General features: G+C 40.9%; 2 protein-coding genes across 2 annotated transcripts; one reads left to right on the top strand and one right to left on the bottom strand.

Annotated features, from left to right (window-relative positions):
• Nucleotides 1-203: 203 nt before the first annotated feature.
• Nucleotides 204-12,607, top strand: ntrk2b (neurotrophic tyrosine kinase, receptor, type 2b; the record flags this gene model as incomplete). Its single annotated transcript, XM_079235071.1, has 16 exons — nucleotides 204-400; nucleotides 2,646-2,720; nucleotides 2,802-2,873; nucleotides 2,953-3,021; nucleotides 3,119-3,270; nucleotides 3,441-3,577; nucleotides 4,403-4,535; nucleotides 5,009-5,314; nucleotides 5,661-5,695; nucleotides 6,084-6,183; nucleotides 7,201-7,389; nucleotides 7,959-8,089; nucleotides 8,225-8,397; nucleotides 8,857-9,097; nucleotides 11,540-11,698; nucleotides 12,422-12,607. 16 exons carry the CDS (start codon nucleotides 204-206, stop codon nucleotides 12,605-12,607), a joined length of 2,355 nt encoding a protein of 784 aa, XP_079091197.1.
• Nucleotides 12,608-17,949: 5,342 nt separating this feature from the next.
• On the bottom strand, nucleotides 17,950-24,675 carry kcmf1 (potassium channel modulatory factor 1; the record flags this gene model as incomplete). The annotated part of the gene is made up of 7 exons (XM_079234993.1): nucleotides 17,950-18,705; nucleotides 19,984-20,278; nucleotides 21,149-21,332; nucleotides 21,461-21,562; nucleotides 23,920-24,059; nucleotides 24,270-24,437; nucleotides 24,594-24,675. The coding sequence occupies 7 exons, from the start codon at nucleotides 24,673-24,675 to the stop codon at nucleotides 18,441-18,443; spliced, it is 1,236 nt and encodes a 411-aa protein (XP_079091119.1). The 3' UTR covers nucleotides 17,950-18,440.
• Between the last annotated feature and the right edge of the window lie 513 nt (nucleotides 24,676-25,188).

Raw genomic sequence — 25,188 nt, 5'->3', positions numbered from 1 at the left:
GGCATCTTGATATTAAAACCGTGGGCTCTGCGCATTCCTCACCGACGGCGTAGTCTTTTTTTTTTTTTTTCTTCTTCTTCATTCCTTGCGGAGTCGAAAGGATTAACTTGGCCAGATAAAAGCGGCGAGGGAGGAAATCTCAACAATAATTCAATCCGACCAGATTCTGTTTGGGGGATTCGTGGGATATCATTGGACCTGCGATGGACTCCAGCGCGGGGGAATATGGCATGGCTCGTCTTGGATTGTTTTTGGTTTTGATGGGGCTGTGGAGATTTAGCGATGCTTGCCCCGCATCCTGCACTTGCAGCATCTCAAGGATTGTTTGTATTGATTCTGTACCAGGGATCGAGGATTTCCCTGTCCTCACGTTAGATGACATGGAAAACATCACCGAGATGTAAGTGTATGAAAAATGATCGTGCAGACATATGAACTTAGTAGGATGCAATGCGTAAAGATCCACCTTCGATCGTAGGTCGCAATAATACCCAGGGGCTCGAATTCTTATAATAATAATAAAGTAGTAACACCAACAGCAACATTAATAACAGCAGGCCTGGTGTCATTTCCCCCTGTGGATTACAGATCAATAGAGATCTGCCTTCTGCGCTTAATGTCAAACACAAAATGTCATATTTTTTCTTCTTCTAATAACCAAGGGTTTGTCCGATCATGTAGCCTAGTATATGTGTGCGCGCGGTTTGTGTGTGTGTGTGTGTGTGTGTGTGTGTGTATTTGGCGGAGACGGGGGTCGCGCGTGCCAGTAACGACGATAGTGTGTGTGTGTGTGTGTGTGTGTGTGTGTGTGTGTGTGTGTGTGTGTGTGTGTGTGTGTGTGTGTGTGTGTGTGTGTGTGTGTGTGTGTGTGTGTGCGTAATGGTGGTGAGAGTGCGCGTCAGGTTTATTTGGATTAGTCGGTGTTTCCTTTACAAAACAGATCCAAAGGTAGTGATGGAGTAGATGTTCAGGCCCGACGCAGCCTCTGAGGTGTTCATTCGGCTTTTGGGCGGCGGTGTGATATAACCTCAACATTGAACACCCAAAAAAAAGAAGAAGAAAAAAGAGCACATTGTTGCCAGATCACACATGAGATCACATCAGTTGTATACAGCCGGCGATAGGCTTCCCACAGTTATGTAGCCTTATCTGCGTCAGCGTGTAGGCTTGTGTCGGAGTGTACATGCTACAACCCTGCACAAGTACAACTGCATGGCACCCAGTGGAGGATGGAGGGGAGACTGGGTGAGTTTGAGGCAGACGGACTGGAAACATACCCACCATCAATGTAGTTCATCGGGTTGATTCTTCTTTCTCTTCATTGTGCAAATGCTATAACATTTGAGCAGCTCGACCCTTGTAAAGGTGCATCTCTTTGTATGGGTAAAATAAGCAGCTTTGGCAAATAACAGTTGAAGGATAATGTTCAAAACCATGCTTGTCAGCTGCATCTTCAAAAAATTCAACCATGAATTAAAAAGAAAAAAATATATCCTCATGTGTAATACTTGGGAGTAAAAGCTCCTGAAGCAGCACAGTCCATTTAGATTGTTGAGGGTTCTTAAACTTGTAATTATTGTAGCATTGTGTTGTTAAAGGCACAATACTGGGTTTCCCCACCAGAAACATTTACAACAACCTGTGTGTCATTCTCAAATTGATTAAGAGTTTTCTTTTTTATCACAACTAAATTATTTTCAGATTCTGCGAAAGGTTTGAAATGCTCTTTTTCATTTATTACTCAAACTCTTCATTTAAATACCTTAAACTAATATAGCAAAACATTATAAAAACAAAATAACCTTAAAATATTATGCAACATTTCTTCTTTGCAGAAGTATTTCAGCGGGTCCCCATTTAAAAATATGATTTAAAGTTTTGATTTCTGTATATAAATAATGAATTAAGCTGTACTGATCATTGACAGAGCTACTTATCAGATTATTTATAATGCATCTTTGGTGGTGTAATTTTATTTTTTTTAAAAAGTTGGAATAAGTTGCATCGTTTGGGCATTTTTGATCTGAAAAAACGAAATAACATCACAAATAACAGCAACAAACAAAAGCATAATGTCTGTCACTCAGCATGAAGCCATTTTGCAAACATGCTGTTAAACTGGCTCACATTATATTGACAATCAAAAGTGCTGCAGACTAAATTCCCAGAAGAAGAACATGACAGCTGTGTGGGCAGAATATATCACATTTAGCTGTCTGCTAAATAAATTAAAAAGCACTGTCATGGTATTTAGTTTCCTAAAATACACGTACACACACACACACACACACACACACACACACACACACACACACACACACACACACACACACACACACACACACACACACACACACACACTTTTAACCAGTCTTTTACTTTTTCAATAGTTTAAACACTGGCCCACTTTTTAAGTTTTGAACGGATTCTCTTGTTGAACGCTGTCATTGTGACACTGTAGAATATAACTCACACACACACACACACACACACACACACACACACACACACACACACACACACACACACAAGCAAACATGCTAATTTCAGGCCACCAGACCTTCTCAGTTTGTATCTACTTCCAGAACAACTTTACATTAAATGCACGCATGTCATAACACTTTTTCTCCCCTTTTCTTCCACAGATACATTACGAATCAAAACAGACTGTTTGACATCAACGACAACAGTCTGAGGCACTACATAAACCTCAGAAACCTGTAAGTATCCTACAGTGTGTCTTCAGTGCTTTACATGGAACCACAATATATATTTAACTTGACATTTTACCCTCACAACAGAACAGTGATGGAGACAAGACTGACGTCTATATCTTCAGATGCATTTTTCAACAATACAAGACTCCAATATGTGTAAGTAGCATTTTAAAAGAGCCTCACGGATGTACACACAAGTAGCCAGATTTTGATTGTCATGTTTTCCCCTTTTTAGAAATCTCCGAGACAATAACCTATCAACACTGTCATGGAGAATATTTCAGAACTTTAACACAACATACCCGTAAGTGTTCCATGTAGAAAAGTGTCAGTGCGTCTCTTTTTTGTGTGTGGTGTGTGCAGCTAAAGAGTTTCTCACGTGCTGTGTTTTTATTTTCCAGACTCATGCTGTCCGGTAACCCTCTGGATTGTGTTTGTGAGAACTTGTGGATCAAACTGAGGCTCCTTGAAGAAACCGACAGTCCAGAGTTGACGTGCATAGACGAGCGAGGAGCGCAGAGAGCCTTTGCCACGCTCCCTCCACCAGACTGTGGTAATGTGAAACCATGTTATAATAAGCAACGCTGGGTATCTGATATCGAACGCTCAGAGAGATGATCGCTTCATGGAGACCGGAAAGACGGGAATAAATCTGTAAACAAATCAATCAATGCAAAGGTCTGGTTCGGATGTTCAATTATGCCGTGTGCTCCTCTCTCGCAGTGATTCCCAAAGTAGAGGTCACCCCGAAAACCGTGACGATGATGCAGGGGAGTAATGTCAAAGCTGTGTGCAGCGCCTCAGGCTCCCCTCCTCCTGAGATCCTGTGGAACCTTGATTGGCTCTCCACCCAGCACGAGGTGAGCCGGTCTACCACTCAGCTTCCTGTTTAAACCTTTCGGTACAGGGCCACCGCTCTGGGATCCTGCTTATTTTTTAGGAGTGGACAAGATGAGGAATCTTTTTTTGAAAATATTACTTGTGGGATGAGCTCCAATGAAGCTGTGAACTACATGAGGGTCGTGATGGAGAGGTGGGCTTTCAGACTTCATTCTTTATTCCTCCAATCGTCAACAAATCCCATGAAAAGACTCAAACTGAATACAGAACTGATGCAGAGAAGTCTGTGTAGCTTCTTCTTCTTCTCACAGAGCTTTATTGTTGTCGACAACCATAAAAACACATCAGGGATGATTGAAATGAAATGAAACCATATGTTTCTACTCAACTGGAACTATTGGTTTCTGGGAAGATTCACATCATCACCAGGAACCAATGAACTTAGAGCCGGATGCCATAGCAGTGAAAAACAAGTTGGTCTTGCTGTGTGTTCCAATACATATACTACCATACTATTTAGTATGCCAAAACAATATTTAGTACGTCCCAATACATAGTGTGTCAAAAGCCAAAAATACCAGGATGTGTTGCAGCATACGGTCGCATTTTGCAGTGTACAAGCTAGCACGCCTTTCTGGCTGTTCTGGCCCACAAAGGTCAAAGGTCAAGGTGCAATGTTGTGACGAAGGAGACACCGCATGCAACAGTGCGTACTTAGTGCGTACTAATAAGACAAATACAGAATATGTATTGTATTGTATTGTCTGTCTGTTGGGGCAGTTAGCGGAATGGTTATTTGACATGTATACTATGGGACATATGAAGCAATCTAATCATGTTCACAGATTGATCCTTCGGATACGGAGAGCAGCATCACCTTGTCGGACCTGTCTCCTGCTGATAATGACAAGGTGATCATATGCAGCGCCGAGAACATGGTCGGTCAGAGCGAGGCCACCATTCGGCTCAATATTCTCTGTAAGCACTCCTACTTTTCTGTTATAATTGACTGTAACTGTAGCATGCATCTTTAGAGATTATATTTATTGCGGGTAAATTTATTTAGTCTAATCTCCTCTCGTGCTCTTTTAAACGTTTTCTTCCAAACCTTGTTTTTCCAGTGGAGGCACGAGGCTCCTCAGTTTGTTATCGTTACTGTCTCACGGCAAATCATATTGACTCTCCATGTTTCCTGTCCATAACTTTTCCTCTCGTGAAGCTCCTTGTGCCTTACCACTCTCCTCTGCTTGTTTCGAGCCACATTTCTCCTCATTCTCCTCCTCCATGTTTCCCCGATGTCAGCGTTTAGATGTTGTGTCTCTTCCATCCCTCTCTCAACTGCATCTCCTCTTGAAGCCCATGAATGTTGCTTTTCCCACTGGCTTTTACTCCTGGTGTTGATTTCCTATCATCCCGTTATTACTCTTCCTCTACTGTTGCCTCCCTGTCAGTTGCCCCCACCGTCCAGGTGCTGGAGCCGATGCAGGACCACCACTGGTGCATCCCATTCAGCGTGACTGGGAACCCCAAGCCCGAGCTGCAGTGGTACCACGACGACGTGGCCCTCCTGGAGGAGGATCACAGGCAGACCAAGATCCACCTGTTCACCAAGAGCGAGTTCCACGGCTGCCTGCAGCTGGTCAACCCCACGCACATCCACAACGGCGTTTACAGGCTGGAGGCAAAGAATGAGTACGGCCGGGACGAGAAGCAGGTCTCCGCCCTGTTCCTCGGCCCGCCTTGCATCAACCACACAGGTGTCTTTTCACAGGAGCTCAATCAGTAAGAAGTCAGCAGATTTCTGTTTCTGAAGTTGACCACTGACGTACTTATGTTTCTTCTTTTCAGCAGAAGAAGACATCTTCTACTACGGTAAGTAATGATTCAGCATCATAACACATAACAGCCGTTATTCTAATCAGCTTGATAATAGTGCACATGGTTAAAAATGACTCTTCTCTGATCTGTTTCTCCTCTCGTGGCCTCTGCCCAGACACCCCTGGTAAGTGTATCTAACATGACATTCAGCATTGCAAAGTCATTTGTTTGCTCTGTTATTTTACTTTACTTTTACTTTACTTTTTTTTGTTTTTTTGTTTACAGAATCTCCACTGCCTCCGCTGGACGACAGTGTTGCAGTAAGTGATGCTCACAAGTTCTCACCATTTAAGGCAATAGTTCACAACCTTTTGGCCTGTGACCCTTTAAAAAAGTTTGAATTACTTATGTTTGAATTATATATATATATATATATATATATATATATATATATATATATATATATATATATATATATATATATATATCAGGTCAGAAACACCTAAAATATGTTTTTGTAATTCTCAAGAAAAACAGCAAAGATTAGAGGAAAGTCTATGAAAATATACCTAATTTTATGGAACATTGATTTTTATTGTTCTGCTTTCTATCATGTAAATAATCTCATGACCCCATGTTGGGAACCACTGATCTAAAAGGATGTCAGATGTTTTTCTTGACAGTTTCTTTATTTTTTTGTCTTCCCAGGTGTATGTTGTCGTGGGAATCGCAGGAGTTGCCTTGACTGGCTGCGTTCTGATGGTGATCATTCTGAAATATGGAAGAAACTCCAAGTTTGGTATTAAAGGTGAACTAATCTTCTTAAAAGGAATAGTGCAACAATTTGGCATATACACCTTGATTAGACTTAGATGAGAAGATCGACACCACACTCACGTGTGTCTGGTTAGTTTAGCTTAGCACAAAGACTGGAAGCAGGGGGGGAAGTTAGCTTGTTTCCAGTGTTGGTGCAAAGCTAGCTGACAAGTTGTTTGTTGACACACAAGATGATCTTTTCATGTGACTCTTGGCGAGAAAGTGAATAAACTGATTTAGAAAAATGTGAAACTATTTATTTTTTCGACTCAGTAAAATTGAGTCAACTCTAAGTATTATTTGACCAGCTGTTTATGAACATATAAGTCGTTCATAAAAACACCATAAACAAAGCATGTTACATTTGTACATATATGTACAGATACATTCATATAAACAGTTAATGATAATATTGTATAACGTAGTTGCATTATTACATACAGAAACAAATCCTTGGATGATTCAATTAATAAAACACTTAACCCTTTAAGTCCAGTTTGAGTTGTGTTTAGAGGTTGTACATGGGGATTATATATTATTGTAGCCCTGATTTTTATGCTTAATTTGATACATCCCATGATTTTTTCTTGATTTTCCTGATATAAAAGGGTCCCCTAATTAGGGGGCCGTCCGTATATCTGCTTGCAGCCACATTATGGTGTGTTTCAACTCGTTACCTATTGCTTATAAGCGCTAAATAACAGGATTAAAATAAAGTGTTATTGCTGACTCATTACGTCAATATGACCATAGAAATTTTGGAGTCCTACTTTTTTCCAAAGGCATGTACTCATATGCCATCCTTACTCTTTACTCATCTCCTGCCTCTTTACCCTCTCCTCCTCCTCCTCCTCTTCCTCCTCCTCCTCCTCCTCCTCCTCCTCCTCCTCCTCCTCTTCTTCCTCCTCCTCTATGATCACAATTTCTCTCCCTCTCTCCACATGCCATCCTTACTCTTTACTCATCTCCTGCCTCCTCCTCTTCCTCCTCCTCCTCGTCGTCTCCCTAGGCTCCTCCTCAGTCATCAGTAATGACGATGACTCTGCCAGCCCTCTTCATCACGTCTCCAATGGCAACAACACCCCGTCGTCCTCGGAGATGGGTCCAGACGCAGTGATCATTGGGATGACAAAGATTCCTGTCATTGAGAACCCACAGTACTTCCGTAACTCCGGCAGCATGCTGAAATCCGACACGTGTGAGTTACCGCCTCGCTCGACAAATGGCCGGTAACCCGGACCTTTTCAGATAAATCCATGCAGGGGTCACAGCCGGACGCCATATTTACTGTCAGCATCCTGCTGCATTGTGAGAGTGACTCCCGGACAGTCGGACGATGTTCAGAAACAAAAGCTGCTTGTTTACAGAAGGCTCGACTCAGCAGAATGACCTGAATGCTTTTCTTTCTCAGACACAACTGCAGACGGTTTATTATAGTTTTGAGAAATTTGTATTGTGCTGGATCGATTTGTCGAATCCACAACTTTGATAATATTTCATCAATCAAGCAAAAGAAATGTCAAACATGTGCTTGTTCTATACCTTTCAAATATGTAGAACTGCTTCTTTTGTCAGTTTTATTTTCAGGAAAAGTTGATATCTTTCAGTTTTGGAGATTATGACAGCATTCATCTTGCTATTTCATGGTGTTTTAAAGATTTAGCGATGTTGAACATATTCTTTAGTTGCAGCCCTAATCTAATTTGACTTGCATAACTGTCGCGGACAGTCCTGACTAAAAATCATCCATCGTATTCTGCATTAAAGTTGTCCAGCACATCAAGAGGCACAACATTGTGCTGAAGCGGGAGCTGGGAGAGGGAGCCTTTGGGAAGGTGTTCCTCGCCGAGTGCTACAACCTGACCCCAGACCAGGAGAAGCTCCACGTGGCCGTCAAGGTACGGACTAGGAAGACGTTCGCTCAAATAATCAATTCACTTGTCGTTCAGTTTGGCGAATTCTATTGACTATTAGATGCACTTTCTTATAGACAAAGCTCCTCACCTCGTCTTTGTGCCTTTGCCTTTCGACAGACTCTGAAAGAGGCCAACGAGAGCGGCCGAGCGGACTTCTACAGAGAGGCCGAGCTCCTCACCAACCTGCAGCACGAACACATCGTCACTTTCTACGGCGTGTGTGTGGACAGCGACCCGCTCATCATGGTGTTTGAATACATGAAACATGGGGACCTAAACAAGTTCCTCAGGTGGGACCATTTTGACTTCTAAAAATAATGACATGTGTTAAAGGAATAGTTCGACACTTTGGAATATTCACTTGAGTTAGATGAGGAGGTCTCTGTTCGCTCAACAAAAGGCTGTAGAGGCAGCTGCCAGTTAGCTTAGCATAGAGACAGGAAACAGCTAGCATGGCTCTGTACAAAAATGACCAGCACCTTTAATGTCCAATATATCTATTTATTATTTAATGTATTGGATTGACTAACAGAAATTCCCATATATTTACTGTCTGTTATCATTTAGGATACATCTGAAATGACAGGGAATTAATCTGCAACAATTTTGATTTATTGATGATTTTTTAAAGTTTTCTTTCCTTTGCAAAATAGACAAACTTTGTGAATATTTGCCATCCGTCATACCGTTCTCTCAACTATTCAGTCGTTCGGTCGACTGAAGCGCTGATGACGTGTTTCTGGGTGCAGGTCCCACGGTCCTGATGCGGTGCTAATGTCAGACGGTCAACACAGCATCCTGGTGGAGCTCACCCAGTCCCAGATGCTGCACATTGCCCAACAGATTGCCGCTGGCATGGTCTACCTGGCCTCTCAGCACTTTGTCCACAGAGACCTGGCAACCAGGAACTGCCTGGTCGGAGAGAATCTGCTGGTCAAGATAGGCGACTTTGGCATGTCCAGAGATGTTTACAGCACAGACTACTACAGAGTGAGTTCAGAGCATTTTTGATATTTTACCCTTCTCTCACCTTGTCTTGCCCCATGCATTTTACTCACACACACACACCCTCAGATATATAAACACGGAAATATGGAAATGTAGCCACATACGCACAGTCTCAAATATGTAATTAGAATTTGATTCCAGTTTTGGCCTGAAATAACTGTGTAGCTGCAGAAATGTCAATTTTAACCAGAGGTATTTTATCTATTTTTAATACCATTTAAATGCAAATTCTATAATCTGCATAAAATTACTGTTTCCATGGTAATAAGGGCCAACAGTGCAAAAATGCTTCGGCAGTTTTTTTTTTCCCTGGGCAAAGAGTTAATACGTCCCTTCACTCCACATGAATATCATCATATTATTAAACCATAGAGGAGTTATGGTACACTATATGATCTGACGAGGAGATTACACTCACATTACAGGCCAATAATACAAAAATAATATATATACACACTCACGTAGACACATAATTTGTCATGTTGTGAGGAACAGATGGATGCTTTTTATTCCCTCATCCTTTCTGTCTCCAGTCCTAGCTTGGATCCCACAGTGCCCCCTGCTGGCCAAAGAGTCATAAAACACTAACATTTCCCTGCTTTAGAAGAGACCATAAAGAGGGCCTGTCACCAACTATGTGATCAAATAGAGACACAGCTAACAATATGCTGCTATAAATTGATAAATAAAAGGGAATCACGTGACACAATAAATTAGAGTAAACAGTAATATATGTACAACTCACGTTTAGAGGATGACATAAATAACGTGGCGGGAATAAAACTAGAATTATGTAGAATTACATCCGTTCACCATTGTTGATCTGCCAGTTATACAGCGCATGACGTAATGGTGTGATGGTGCATGCGAGTTTACGGTATATGTAGGTGAGGTGATGAATGTGAAAGGATGGTGATTAGATAAGAGAGGAGACAGTGAGAGGAGGAAATGCATTTAGTAGACAGGAAATATCTGATGGAAGAAAACAAGAAGATGCTGCTTGGATAAAAGCTTTTGATGTAATAACAGGCGTGTTTCAGGAATGCCAGAGTGGCTAAATTTAATTGCTCAAAATGAAGAAAAAAAATACACTCAGTAGCCAGTTTATTAGGCACACCGACATGAAGCTCATGCGTTCCATGAAGGTTATAATGTTTAGGTTTTGTTGAAACGGTTATAGAAAAATGTTAAACTGTATATTTTTGGGGACGCAGTCCTGTTGAACTGTGTGTGTTGTACTGACACATCAATTTAAATAAATAAGGGAAGGCTAAATAACAAGAAAGGATTCAAATTCTACATGCATGCAACAGACATGGTATCATAAAGTCAAGCCAATATGTTCTCAGACGGTGATTTTCTTCTCACAACGTCACTGAATTCCCCATTAATTGTTCACCTGAACAGCTTTTATGATGTTTTAATCTTATTGTAATCCTTCACTAACAAAACAAAGCTTCTCTGCATGTCATCATGTTTGGTTCAGGATGGAAAATACATCATTTGGTTGTGGCAGAAAGTGAAATGGCCGCCACGAGGCGTTTTTGTGAACATCATTTTCACATATCGCTTGACTATAAGCCATTTCTACGGGGGCTTCATCAGCTGTAACGTGTTTGTATAGCCAGTGGTGTAATAGTGGGAACTTATGAAATAATGGATAAACCTGGTGGATAATCACTTTCTCTGAAAAGCTCTTTTAAATTGTTTGTATAATTGAGTTGTTCTGACACTTAGAAAGCTATTAACAGCTGCCTCAATTAGATAAACCAATGCAAAGGTTTTAAAACGTTCAATCAGAAACAAAGTGAGATAAAGAAAGATATATATTATTCATATAATATAAAATGTAATCCTAGAAGCAGGATTTGAAGACCAAGCAGATGGAGTTAAAAACATCATCTTTACCTCAAACAGGCGAGAGTCAGAAAACCAAAGCAGCCAAACAGAGAGACAATCGGTGGAAATGTGCCGGTATGTACAGTATATACAGTATACACAGTATACACAGTATACACAGTATATACTGTGTATACTGTGTATACTGTGTATACTGTACATCTGCAGGGCTGGTGAGGAAAGTGGGAATAGGTGAGTCGCGGGGATGTCAGGTGAGGGCATCTGGTGGATGACTTGAGGACAGCAGGTCTGTGAGTTAGAGGAGAATGAACTACCAGAGGCATCAGAACGTATCCTCTGGGCACCATGAATGTCTGTATCACATTTCACGTCAATACATTCAGATGTTTTTGAGATATTTCAGTCTGGATCAAAGTGGTGGAACCACCATCTGACGCTCTCATCCATAGTGCCGGTCCACAAGAAATATCCCCCTAACATCCATCCAGCCGCTTTAAACTGGGGCTATTATGGTGTCGGTTTCTAATGGAGACTGTTTTTCTCTCGCTCTCTCTCTCCCTGCAGGTGGGCGGTCATACGATGCTGCCGATCCGCTGGATGCCTCCAGAGAGCATCATGTACCGGCGGTTCACCACAGAGAGTGACGTGTGGAGCCTCGGCGTGGTGCTGTGGGAGATCTTCACCTACGGCAAGCAGCCGTGGTACCAGCTGTCCAACAATGAGGTCAGAGTCACGCGAGGTCCACGGATACTTTAGGCAGACGATGCTCACAGAGCTCAGAGACTTTAAATTACACCTATTCATGACCTACTCTTAGACACAGAGACTTGTCTCCTGGTGGTCTTGTTATAATAAAAGTCTAAAGTTGTAAACTTGGGAAAAATATAACAAATCAGGGGTGTGTGACGCAGCTTTGCAACCGAAACACAAGCCCAATTTATGACGGAAATGAAGTCCCACTTTTCTCCATTTCTTCTCGTTGTTTTTTTTGTCAATAAACATTTTGAAAGGGCTATTTATGAGATAGTGTCAGTGGAGAGATGACAAGAGATGGATGGAGAATACAATGCAACAAAACGTCCCTGGCTGGAAGTGAATCAGGGACTTAGTAGTCATACTCATAACCCCCATACCACCAGAGCACACTTTGTCTTTATTTCTTTTGACAAAAATGTGCTTGTACATTCATAAAAGTGTCGCACACTCTTTCAGAATAGTTCCATTTGACCTAAAATGACGCACGCCATGTTGGCTCAAAAGCAACCACCTGAATGAACACAATCAAACAAAAGGACGAGGATGGATTGAGAATCATCATGAGTGCGAAAAACTTTGTGATTATCACCTTTGAGTCATCTTTGCTTTCGGACAAAGCCGCTGAGGGGAACTTGCTGCATTTCCTTTTCATTTGAACACACACGTATTGTGCCCCTGTACCCTCTGCAGGTGATCGAGTGCATCACCCAGGGCCGCGTGCTGCAGCGGCCCCGCTCCTGTCCTAAAGAGGTGTACGACCTGATGCTGGGCTGCTGGCAGAGGGAGCCCTACATGAGGCTGAGCATCAAGGAGATCCACAGCATGCTCCAGAGCCTGGCCAAGGCCTCGCCTGTGTACCTGGACATACTGGGCTGATGCACCGGGGTTCTTGTATGTACTTTTGTGTGCACGTGTGTGTGTGTGTGTGTGTGTGAGCTGGGGCTTCGTACGTGGATGAGTGGTTGAGTGTCTGTTTGCACATCATGGGACGGAGAGGAGAGAAAAGAGTGTCGGTTGTGCGACTGTGCGAGCGTGTTTGTGTACAGTAGCCTGGCTGTAAATGTCCCTGTAAATGCTAACGTCCGTCTCCTCATTACATCGAGAAAAGCCTTACATTTTGAGTGATTTTTTTCCATTTTTTTTGTTTCTTTACTCATTTGCAGACATCACGGAGGCATGTTTTCGTCAATGGAAACCAAAACGCACACATATGTGAAAAGGCATACAGATAAATGAAACCCGATCATCAGAAATACTGGTCACTGGGTTCCTCGGTCGACGTCCGTCGCGTTACATCATCTCCTGTTTTCCATTTTGCTGGGAATGAAAGGGAAAATAATGTGTCTCCATAATGGACAGTGTATGGACACAACTTTGTAGATAGAGCGTTCTCTTCTTTTGACACAGAGCAACATATTCTGCAGGAAGATTAAAAGAAAATAAACTCATCAAGTTACAGCTGAAGCTTTTTATTTTATATTTCACAGGCTATTTTAATATTTGTGGAATTTATAAATGTTGACTCTGTTTTCATACCATGCTTTCGTACCAATTTGTGCTTTTTCAGTCACCTACAGAAACGTTTGCTTTTTTTGTTGCTTTTTTCAAACCTACGTGTATATTGTTATACACGTAGGTTTAATCAGAAACCCATATAGATTCTCATAGATGCCTGAGTCGGTTATATATATATATTATGTAACCGACTCAAGTCCATTGAAGGATTTCCTCATGTAAAATCAACTTTGAGGTTGTAAAACACAAGGGCATACAGCATTCAACACCTTTATTTTTAATACTGCCATCCCCGTTTGTCATATTTTATGTAAATATCTACACACCAGGCCATCTATATTTACAAAGTGGTGTTTTAAACGTTGTTGGAGTGCTCTGCTACATTTCACAACCTTTTCATTTGGTGTATCTAAAGCACAGAGAATGAGGACTCGGCGCTGTTGAGCTAAAAAAAAAAGAAAAAAAAGAAGATGAGCACAGTTTTGTTTTACTTTTTCATTCACCAGCAATGCCATTTAGCAAATCTCTGTTGTTCGGTGGCCCATATCTGTAAGTGATGTGGTTTTGTATGCATTATCAGAGGCAGGTTTCTTTTCAAATGTTGTGGCTGTCGATGAGAAGATTAGATTCATCCTTTGAGTGATTTTAGGGACTGATGCAGTTTTCTGTGCACTGATTCATTTGTTTTTCAGCACTTTTTTTTCTATGTATTGAAGTTGCTGCTTGTTTATTTGCCATTTATTTGCGTTACAAGAGTGTGTTCTGAAGATGTAATCTTTAGTTCTAAATAGTGGGCTAAGAGGCCACAGCAAAAGCATTAATTAAGCATCTGATGCCCTCAAAGAGTCCCAGGGGTGCTTTCATCTCTCTGAGCGGCCCCCAGTCTGCCGGGTGGCGTCTGAGAACCGCTGCTGGCTTCGGGCATCGCTAAAGCACATGTGTATAGGCTGCGTGAAAAATGGTTTTAAAATGCATTCTTGTTTTCCAAATTATCTTCAATTGGTCTGTTTGCAGATTTAAAAAAAGAAGAAGGCTAAAACATTAAAGCAAGTGTGTCGGTCCAAGGGTCTGCATACTGTATTAACCTTTGCAAAAACAGCAGAGATTACTCCTTCATAACAACCGTCATGTATTTCCACATGGAGGCGTAAAGTCTCCATGCTGAGACAATACGTTATGTTAAGTGCACTTTGTAGCGTTACTTAACCCCCTAATGCACAATCTGAGCGGGTCGGGCTGACCACTCTCCGCCTTGACCTCGACTGCACTTAATTACAGAGAAACCATTTCACCCTCGCTGTGTCCCAACTCTGGCAAGTCGTCCTTGATGACAATGATTCAGCGTCCCTCTCTGTTTTGGTTCCAGCGTTTGTCCGTTCTGTATAATAGTCACGTGTCTGCTGTACATAAATTGCTGTCCATTCTGTACAGTTCTGATATTTGTCTATATCAATAGTAGGCTATGTTTAATAGTATAATCTGTTTGAAGCAGGTATCATGTCAAAAACCGTGTGACATCTATTGAAGACAACGTGTTATGGGCCACTGGCAATACATACTATGTGTAAATACGATTTTATTTGTGCTACATTGTATACTTTCTTTGTGCTCGTTCATAATACCAGTGAGAATACAATCCTTTTTGGGCAACTTTTGATCTGCAGAGGACTTTATTTGAACAATGTGTTTTTTTCTCTGAAGAAAAAAAAAAAAAAGAAAAAAGAAAACCGATCTCTTTCCTCTCCACTGTGATGGGGAGCTTACGCAGAGGCCGTCTGCCGGTAGGAGGACCATAGACTCTGGATCTGAGGAAACATCAGGATCTCTCCCAGCGTGACAGGCGTCCCAGCAGACGTGTGGCCGACGGCGAGGAGGTCAAAGGTCGCCTCCTGGCCAACCCCACCACTCAACCTCTGACTGACTGTAGCCTATTTTGATCCTCTTTCAGATGAATAACTGTGACTTTGCATCATGAATAGTATATTATTTTGAATGTAATCTAGAAGGGTCGGGACCTTTTTTTGAATGTAATCTATCTTGAGGGGTACAGGGGTGGGCGGGCGGGCGGGAGGGGCGTTGCAGATTTTTTTGTAAATATATGGTAAATGAAAAAAGATTACAGTTTTCATTCCTGTGCAGATAACAACTTTTACTTACTGTGTGAATACAAAGAGAGAGAGAGAGAGTGAGAGTGTTTGTGTGTGACTAACGTCTCAGAGACGGTGTGTGTGCGTTTGCACATACATCTTGTATGAATGAGCGAGTGTGTGTGTGTGTGTGTGTGTGTGTGTGCGCGCTCTCCTGGCAGATTTAATCCTGCTTTAATCAGCCAGTTCTATCAATCAATTCAATGCTTTGTGCATCATGTGAGTAGCTTATCCACAATTAATGGAAATGTTCCTTGTGATACTGTGCATTTAATAAAGGTGGTATGTCTTACAATACGCTTCGTGTCCTCACGATTCATCGCGTCCGTCCCAAGTCTGGAAGTCAAATTGTGGATACGTACGTCTCAGAGGGATAGTTTGACATAGTAATTCTGCTTGTTGTGAACAATACATATGAAGCTGCAGCCACCTGGCTTAGTTTACAGTGGTGGGAAGTTTTGTTTACACAAATATTAGTCTCCTCCGCAACATATATGGGCAAGATAAGAAACAGCTTTGTGCTCGTTGCATCTCACATTAGAAACGATGCGTAGTTGGGGCTCCTCGTCATGTTAGAGGTCTCTGTGGCGTCTCAACTTCTCAAATGAGGCCCAAAGAAAAAAAGCCAGCAAATATTAGGAGGGGAGAAAAAGAATGCAAATGAAACCCCATGGGATTTATTTGATAAATTACGACTCTTTCTGGATCAATGTGGAGATTAAATCCATAATCTTTTTTTAAATGTTCTTATGTGACGTTACGCAGTGTTACATTTAGCAGGATGCGACTGGGCATCCAACCACAGGCCTGGATTGTGTCAAAACAATTCCAGATAACTGTCTGACCGCGTGTGACCGATGGCTCGCCCTCTCTGGATAATCTGAACACAACACATCACGGTGTGACTGACATTCAGGCTGTTTAGAGGGGGTGGGGCTACTTTAAGTGGAGCCAACATGTGTTGTGAAAGGTATCTCATGGGCACCATTTGTTTCTAACAATAACTACTGAGGAGTGACAAGGACAGCTGCCCTGAATACCTCACACACACACACACACACACACACACACACACGAGAACACATGTTGGCAACAGCTATTGAAATGTATTTCTGTGGCGTTATATTGTCACAGTTAACACACACTAACACAAGTCTAAAGAAAGTGCAGCTTCGTGGTGTGTAACCTACCTCGGTGCCGAGGAGCTCAGACTGTCATGGAGGACGTCTTTCACGAGGGGTCACATGCTGACGCTCAGTGTCTGCTGCTGCAGGAATCATTATTATATGTATTTGTCTCTCATTCACTCACATCACTCTACTCACAACTCAATGGAGTATCTACGTGTTGCTATGGCTTTGTTTGACTTCATATCATATTTTTGTGGTTATATGTAGACAAAGTTTACCCCACTTTACTTTAACCCCCCCTCCCCAAACAAGTATTTATAATCAGTAATTACACCCTTAATAAATGGTTTATAACACACTATAATATAGTTGTAAAGACATTTCATTGATTTTTATTAATGTGCAATATTAGTCATCAATTCTCCTATGAAGGTATATTTGGTAGTTGTACATTTTTATTTACTTATAAATGCTAAATAGGAGGGTTAAAGTAACATGTTAAGAGTTGTAAATATTCCCATCCTCACTATTCAAGCATACCTAAAGATTTTAAGTTTTATGTACCAACAGATTATTGTGAAATCTTGCCAGCTGAACACAAACATCTGAGGAATCACAACAACACAAGGTGCAAACGTGTGACGGTCTCTTGGTTTCATCAAAAGCTGTGCGCAGTTTATATTTATTGTATTCTAAATTTACATTTAAAAAAAAAAGTCTGCCCATGTCTTGGATCCATTATGAAAGTTAACGCACAAATTTAATATACATCTCATTGTATTTTTACAGAGGGTAAAAAGTATAGGCATGAAGGTGGCATGACTCATATCAAGGCTCAAAAGAAAAAGAAAAAAACAAACATGAATAAATAGAAAGTGCTAAGCCTAGCAGAAAAAAAGAAGAATGCCTTCTCTAGAAAACAAACAAAACTGCAGTGAGAAGTCTCGAGCTCCCGATAGTTACCCAGTGAGGAAATTCATACAAGCGTCTAAAGCGCGAGGTCCACTGGGCCTGAACACAAGCAGGGCGCTCCAGAACCGAGGGACACGGAGCAATGGTCATACTTTAGTCTGTACTTATCTAAAAATCAGAAAGTATACTGTGTCTAAACAGCGTTTTACTAAACATAAATATCTAGGGAGAAAAATAATGGACTCTGGACCCGAGAGACGCAGCGTTTCGCCAGGAACTGAAAAAGATTTCTCTTCATTGTAAAGAAAACCTGACAAAATATGTTGTTTTCGGGGGGAAAATTTCTGCATGTCAGTTTTGTAAACTCCTAATATTCCAGTACTTAAACCATGTTTGAAATAAGCCATTTTAAAAACAGTTGAAAGCTTTGGGATATATATTTCTTTTTAAAGTTTTAATGACAGGGTCATTAAAAGTCATGCACGCTGCAAATAACTGCATGCAGTAGTTATGGTAACCCATCCAAGCACTTTTTATTTATTAATAGTCAAACACACACAGCAGCTTCATCAGAGGAGACCACGCCCTCTTGACTTTTGAATGTGGAGTATTTATACGGAGAGCCATTTGCATGTCACAGGAAGCAAAAGGTCTGCCACAGCTGCCTGTAACATTTACCTGATAAAGAAAAGAAATGTTATGTGGATTGATTATCAACTTCATATATATTTTATATATATATATATATTTATAGATTTCTCTTCTTTCGCTCGCTCACTCAGTTGCTATTGCGCACTCGCACATTTATCCCACTTGCTCTCATTTATTTTTTTTGTTTACAATGTAACAAAAATGGTGACAGGCCTGAAATTACAATCACCAGAAACAAACTCAGAAAAACAGAGGGAGGAAGGAGGGTGAGGCCGGGGAGGACTGCTGCGGTTGTCTGCCCATCACTGACAGTTGCAGCAGAGAGAAGGACACAGTCTGCTTGACGCTCGGACATCAAAGAGGCGGCGGCGGAGGCTCCTTCCTCGTAAAGTTGCGCTCTCTAAGCTGGAGATTCTCCAACGCCACGTCTAAAGGCATGATATCCACGCAGCCCATGGCTCCGAAGTCGGCGAAGTCTCGGCGCTCCTCCTCGTCGGAAGAAGAGCTCTCCTCGTGCATCAGCGTGGACAAAAGCAGCTCCTGGACAAACAGGCTGCGGTCCGCGCGCTCGCCTTCTAGAAACTGCCGCTCCGCTTCGGACATCTTAGGTTCATTCAACCTGGAGGGAAACGGTGACGATCAGATTTAAAATACAGTCAGATGGTACGCAATAATCTAAATACAAAGGAAACAGACGCTGGCAAAAGAGAGAAACATATGATTTAACGGTCAATTACAAGAACTACGAATGTTTTCAAAGCTCGTTTCAGCTTTCTGTCCTTGGAGATTGCGACTGCTTTATACACAGAAAAACTTAATTACATTGTATTTTAGACTTAAAAGATCAGCTTCAGTGTCTGAAAATGTGTTTTTAAGTTTTAAAAAAGGATAAGATGAGGATATTTTTCTTATTATAAAACGAGAGAAACCAATAATGAATCCTCGACTGGTTCACTGAAGTCTAGTATATCGTGTTCCTTTGAGATTTCGATCCTCTATTCTATAAACATATCAGTGAGCCACACAGGGTCCTCATTACGAGGAACTTTACGAGGCATTGCAGTTTATTTTCAGTCAATCCTGCAAACACGGTGCTGATGCTGTAAATACCAGCTAGTCGCTAGTGCACTAAATAAACAGCTGATTTAGTCCCCAAGAAATGCTCATTTTCCTCTTTGAGTACTATTCGCTACAAATACAGAAACCCGAGCTGTTCAGCAAATTATTGTGCTTTTCCTTAAAAAATTAATAAAAAGTGTATATGCGTGTCCTGTTTTTAAGATGGAACCATTGGGTTTTGGTTCCGCGTAGAGAAGTTGGAAAGTACTGGAAGCTGAACTGGTTTTGCTCTGAGTGGGATTAGTTGACAATAACAAACATGTAGAATATCTCCAGTCTTATCCTTTAATATCAACAGAGTAACATAAGTTTAAAACACATCATTTAAACTGCTAATGACACGATTTGTTTTAATCCATACAATTACAATCTTTTATTTCCTTATCATTTGAATTGTGTGTTTTATGAAGAAACACTATAAATTACTATAACAAAGAAAAAGGATATCATTTAGAATTTCTGATGGTTTATATTTTCTTCAGTGGTAGAAAAGATTTTTTGGACGGTGGCAAAAAATAGAATAATCTAGATCCTTGTAAACCAGCTGGATAATACAACAACAAAGGGATCTACATCTGCCAATATGGATTACCAATGATCTACAATTAGTATTGGCGGCAAAAAAACGTGATGATGGATCTAAAAAAAGTTATACTTGCTCCCTTCTTTTCTTTTGTGCTGATCCGAACCGTGAGTTTTATGATCCATTGCACCACTACTAACTGTAGAAACTCAAACTATATGATAAAAAAAATGAATAAAATCAGGCCTCACTCACCGTGCTAATAGGAACTGGGAGCTGTGGGATGAGGATGAGGGATTGTTTTCACCCACACTGGCAGTGTTGGCAGTTGCTGTGTTGGGTGGCGGGATGGCGTTGCCAGAGTTGCCTTGGTTGTTGCTGCGCCGTGTGGCGTGGCGGCCCGTCTCCACTTGCTGCCGCGCCGCCTGAGCCTGCTGCCGCTCCAACTGCAGTTGCATCTGGAGCTGCTGCAGCTGCGAGGCTGAAGGCCCTGATGAGTTTATTTGACCCCCTGCCGCACGCCGCACACCGGACAGCTGAGATAACAACTCTGCAGTTGACACAACAAAAACAGGTGTCACTGTTTGCCGTTTCTAAATAAGTCATGATTTCAAAAGGCAACACTGTAGAGACCCGTGAGAGGATATGAATGACAGAGAAAAGTGACCATTATGAGTACGGTTGATATCTTTTCTTCATTTTGTTTTCTAAATAAGAGAAGAAAAGATGAGAGAACATTAAAAAAGTCCATTAATACTAAATTTAAACAGACTGATGACATAATCACTGCTTTTAGTCTGTGTACAGTGGGGAAAAAGTGCTAGCAATTTCCACACAGACTTTATAAAACTGTCTTGACCCAGATATTTTGGGGTAAAGACAAACATGTATAATAGGAAAATGGTTCTGTCTGCTTTGTATGCTGCATTGTCATGAGAGGACAGTCAATGTAAACAACTACTCTATCAAGTATAGATGGACATATTGGAAGTAAACTCCATAGAAAAGGCAGTTTGAGCGACTATCTACTGTTTGAAAAAACAGAAAGGAAATGTTTGTCCTCTTTGTCCTTCAGGGCAACAGTAAAATATGCCCCAGATGGTAATCAATGTATTATTTGTAGAAGCTAAACTTATTGGTTAGATGAGAAAGAAAATAGCGTTATCTCATATATATATATATATATATATATATATATATATATATATATTCTAAATGTATACATTTTGGATTATACTGTTCTTGACTCATTGCTTAAAAGTATTAGCCTTCTCAAATTGCCAGACAATACCAAGCCGGTTTTGATGGAACGCAATAGTGAAGGATCCAAATTACCCATTTATGAGAGAAGAGTAGAATCTTCAGTACAGATTTCACCATTAGTTTGTTGTGTATTATTCATTATACTCCTGGTGCTCACCTGCAATTGGGTCCATTGCCTCTCTGTTACTGGGGGTGTAAGTAGAGCTCTGTGACGAGGAGGATGAGAGCCCCCCCGTGGAGCCGCTAGTAAAGTGCATATTTGTCCGTCGCGCTCTGGGACCGCCCAGTCCTCGTCCGGGGTGGAACATCCTGCGTACATGTCGGACACTGCTGGACTCATCGTAAACGGACCGTTAAGGGAAAATGCTTTTACATGACACGAAATATGGCATCAATTTTCTTTTTTTAAACATGAAATAGAAACAAATCTTTACGTAGACACTAGTGCTCGGAGATACAGAAAGGATATTAAATCTCTTGCCGCTCTGTGTTCAAGTGTGAGGTGAGCTGTAAAGTCATCTGTGACATGGTTGGGATCCCCTCCTGGCAAGGCAGCACATATTGGACAGATCTGAAACAAGAGTGAGAGGTTTCTGTTTGAGATGAATATTCTCTTCATGAACTAAATGTAATTGTGTTAAAAAACCTCAATGAAACAATATGGAAGTACTAAGCAATGTTGGCACCTTTTTTACTGTAAAATGTTACCCTGTTCAAATGTTGCACATCTGAGATCAGCTATTGCTCGTACTTACTTAAACACTTCTATAGTACAGTGATGTTTACATAATATCGTCAGACTAGACTCAGCATTGTGCTCCTACAACCCGGTCTGATATAAAACTGGTTTCCACATTACCCACAATGCAACTTGACCTCCAACCATTCACTCAGAGATTGGGGTGTTATGCTAGTAGCCGCTAATGTAGCCTCAAGCCTACAGAGGTCTAGTAAGATCACTTCTTTCTAACTCCACATCCCCACATAATGTTTTTAGACTTGCAGTCTTCAGCCCCAAATGACAAACTCAAGTGACATCACTTGAGGCAATGTATCAACTTTTCACAGCTCCATCTGGAGGCACAAAATGCTTCAAACTACTTTTTGACCATGCAGTAACACTCCCCGAGACCTGTAAACAGACTTTGATGTGTACAATCTGTGGAAATCCCCTTTAAGGCTAAATAAGACGTCATGAGTTAAATGCTTAATGTACCAATATGAGCAGATTGTTCTCCCGGGACAATGGGGACATGTTTATCAATAGAGCACGTTTGACGGTAGTAGTATCAATAAACTTTGGTTAAAAAAAATGAGGATAATCTCTGACCATTATGTCGATATAAACACAGCAAGACTTGAATCAATGAACCAATGCTTCAAAGATCAATTGACTGATTAGTTAATCAACTACAAGTATGATAGCTGGAGCCCTTTGTTCCAGTTTCATATGCTCATTGTCAAAAATGAAAGTAAACTGAACACTTTTGGGCAGATGGACAAATAAAAAGATCCAATCTGCCCTGAGTTGTGAAGCATTACACTTTTCATTGTTTTCTTACATTTTACAGACAAAACAATCAATTGAGGAAATAATGGGTAGATTGATCAATAATAATAATAATAATAATAATAATAATAATCCTAATTTGCAGCCCTGATTAAAAACACACTGAAAAAAAGGTGAAGCGGCAGCACACATAAAACGTGTGGCAGACCATAACACGTTATTCATACAGAACATTTCACGTCAAGTCCTTTAAGGGAATTACTACAAACACACCAAACATTCTCTTGTTGTGCATACAAGTATTAATGTAAAACCCCAGCAAATGACACCCAGTACATTAACTGCCATATACAAACAGAGCAACAGGTTACAGAAACCTTCCCTCTTTACCCGATTTCTTTTTTTATTTCTCTATGAAAAAAAAAATATAAAAACAAGGATAGCATTGTTCTATATTTCCCATATTGTCAATTAATGAATATATCCTATTCTACTGAGCCAAAGAGCTCCATTATTGCCTTAAAAACAATTTAAAATACATCAATGAATCACATTGTTCCACTGAGTGACATGTTTCTTCATAATGATGAACATGGCCACTGTACTTTATTTTGAGTCAATCCCACACACACCATCCTACTGCTGTAAATACTCATTAGTGCACACAACCCACAGCTTAAAATAGTCCCGAACAAATGCACCATTTACTCCTGTGTGAGTAACATTTCCTAAAAACTACAGTGCTCAAGTCTAACAATATATTAAGGAGATTTTTTTCTTCTTCAAGATTTACATTCTCAATAGGAAGTGAGTGTGCAGACGGGGTTGGGAACTTAAAGTATGGTATTGGGTGATGGAATAATTCAGTGACAATAAGAGAAGTATAGAATAACGTCGGCCATATTTAACAAAGCCCCTCACAATGACACACGCTGCGCAGCATAGCAACTTGGTTTCACTTGGCACAGGTAACTGGAGCACAAATAGTATTGGTTGCCTAAACCTGTGGACAACAAGCCCCACCCACCCACCCACACACACCAGCCAGGAAGGAAGGAAGGTGTCAGCACTGCCAGAAGCCGTCTGACCCTCTGTCTTGCCTTTTGTTCAGTTTACTCAGCAGTGAACTACACTTTATAAAATCCATAAATGTCCCCCTCTTGTACATTCTCTCTCAACAGCAATAGCAGACTGAACTGTAGTGATGCCGACAGACAAGAATAGAAAGAAAAAAACCCTGCATCTAATGACTCCAATATAAAGTATGTAAGAGGATGGCATAAGTAAAGTAGACTGCTTGAGCCGTCTACAGAATCAAAGAAAATGTGATAATATTGAGACTTTATTCATTTATGACGAAAACATCAAATTACAGTTTAGAATGCGTAAACTTCCCTTAATGTGTGCAGAGTACTCACCACCTCTGTGGAAGTCTCTGCATGTTCCGAGGTGACATGCTCCTGTAAGGACGTCTCTGTGTAGCCCATCTTGCCACAGTAAGGACATGTGAATGACTGGGGTTGCTCTACTGAAAAAGTGTCTCCTCCATAATACAAGTCTGCAAAATGACAGTTAATAAAGCACATGTTAATGCTTGTTAATCAATATCATAATCAAACAAAAATAATAGCCCAAATCAATTAAATGAATCATCACTCCAGTCATATTTAATCATTCATATTTGTGAAATATGGCAATCATGGCATGAGTTTGTGTACAATCAGTAAGCGACACAGGTTTCTGTCTGGGCTCTCAGGCAGGTGCTCACCATAGTCTACCCTGGTTAATATACACTGCATGGGGTGCTCTGTGGTGTGTCTCGTTGTCGTGGCTCCGCTCTCGTAGCACGATGCACACAGGTCGTAGTCGTAGCAAATTAAACACTTGAACCGTCTTCCTCTAAAGTTCCCTTTTAAACACGCATCACAGCTCACACCTGCAAAAGAGAAAAGAGGAATGTAAAGTCAAACACGTGGACCTGACAATAAAAATTGCAAATTCCTTATAACTGCAAGACCGAAAAGTGATCAAGTAATCTTTATCTGCAGGCCAGTCTCACTTACATGACCATGTGATTTGGAGTGGCACCAACCCACAAGTTGGCCGGCAATGAAGAACTCTGGCATTCCAGAGAACTTCACATGCAAGGGCTCAACGGCACAACTCAGAGGCATGTCACAAGCGTTAAGCATCTGAAAGCTGTTTTCATTACAGCTTTTGTTACTTATTTATAGAGCTGTCTACACATGTTCATGCACGTTGCTTTTTATATTTATCTAGATCTACATGAACCAAATCGGTAAAGAGAAAAGTAAAGTGGAACCAACTGAGGCAGCAGACAAAGTTTCAGCCATGTATTTATTGTCCAAATAGCTCTTTACTTTTCACAAGTCTTCATCAAATCAAATAGTATCTAATTGTCCATTTTACTATGTGATTACAGTGAAGAACTATTCAAGCACTGGCTCACTCCTCTGCAGACGCAAACAGTTATTTTCTATGACACATCATAGTTACAATTACACACAATATGGCAACTCCTGCCTCACTGAAATCTCCATTGAAATGGGGTGGGGGTTGGGGGGGGACACCTTATATGGTAAACTTGGACTGTAGGTGTGCAAGTATTGTGGAAAAAAACCCGCTTGGCAACAAACAGATTTAAAAACACAAAAAGAAAATCTCCA

The sequence above is a fragment of the Taurulus bubalis genome, assembly GCF_910589615.1.
Source record: "Taurulus bubalis genome assembly, chromosome: 19".
Classification (NCBI taxonomy): domain Eukaryota; kingdom Metazoa; phylum Chordata; class Actinopteri; order Perciformes; family Cottidae; genus Taurulus; species Taurulus bubalis.
The sequence above is the reverse complement of the archived record's forward strand: the minus strand, read 5'-3'. Positions and strand labels throughout refer to the sequence as shown.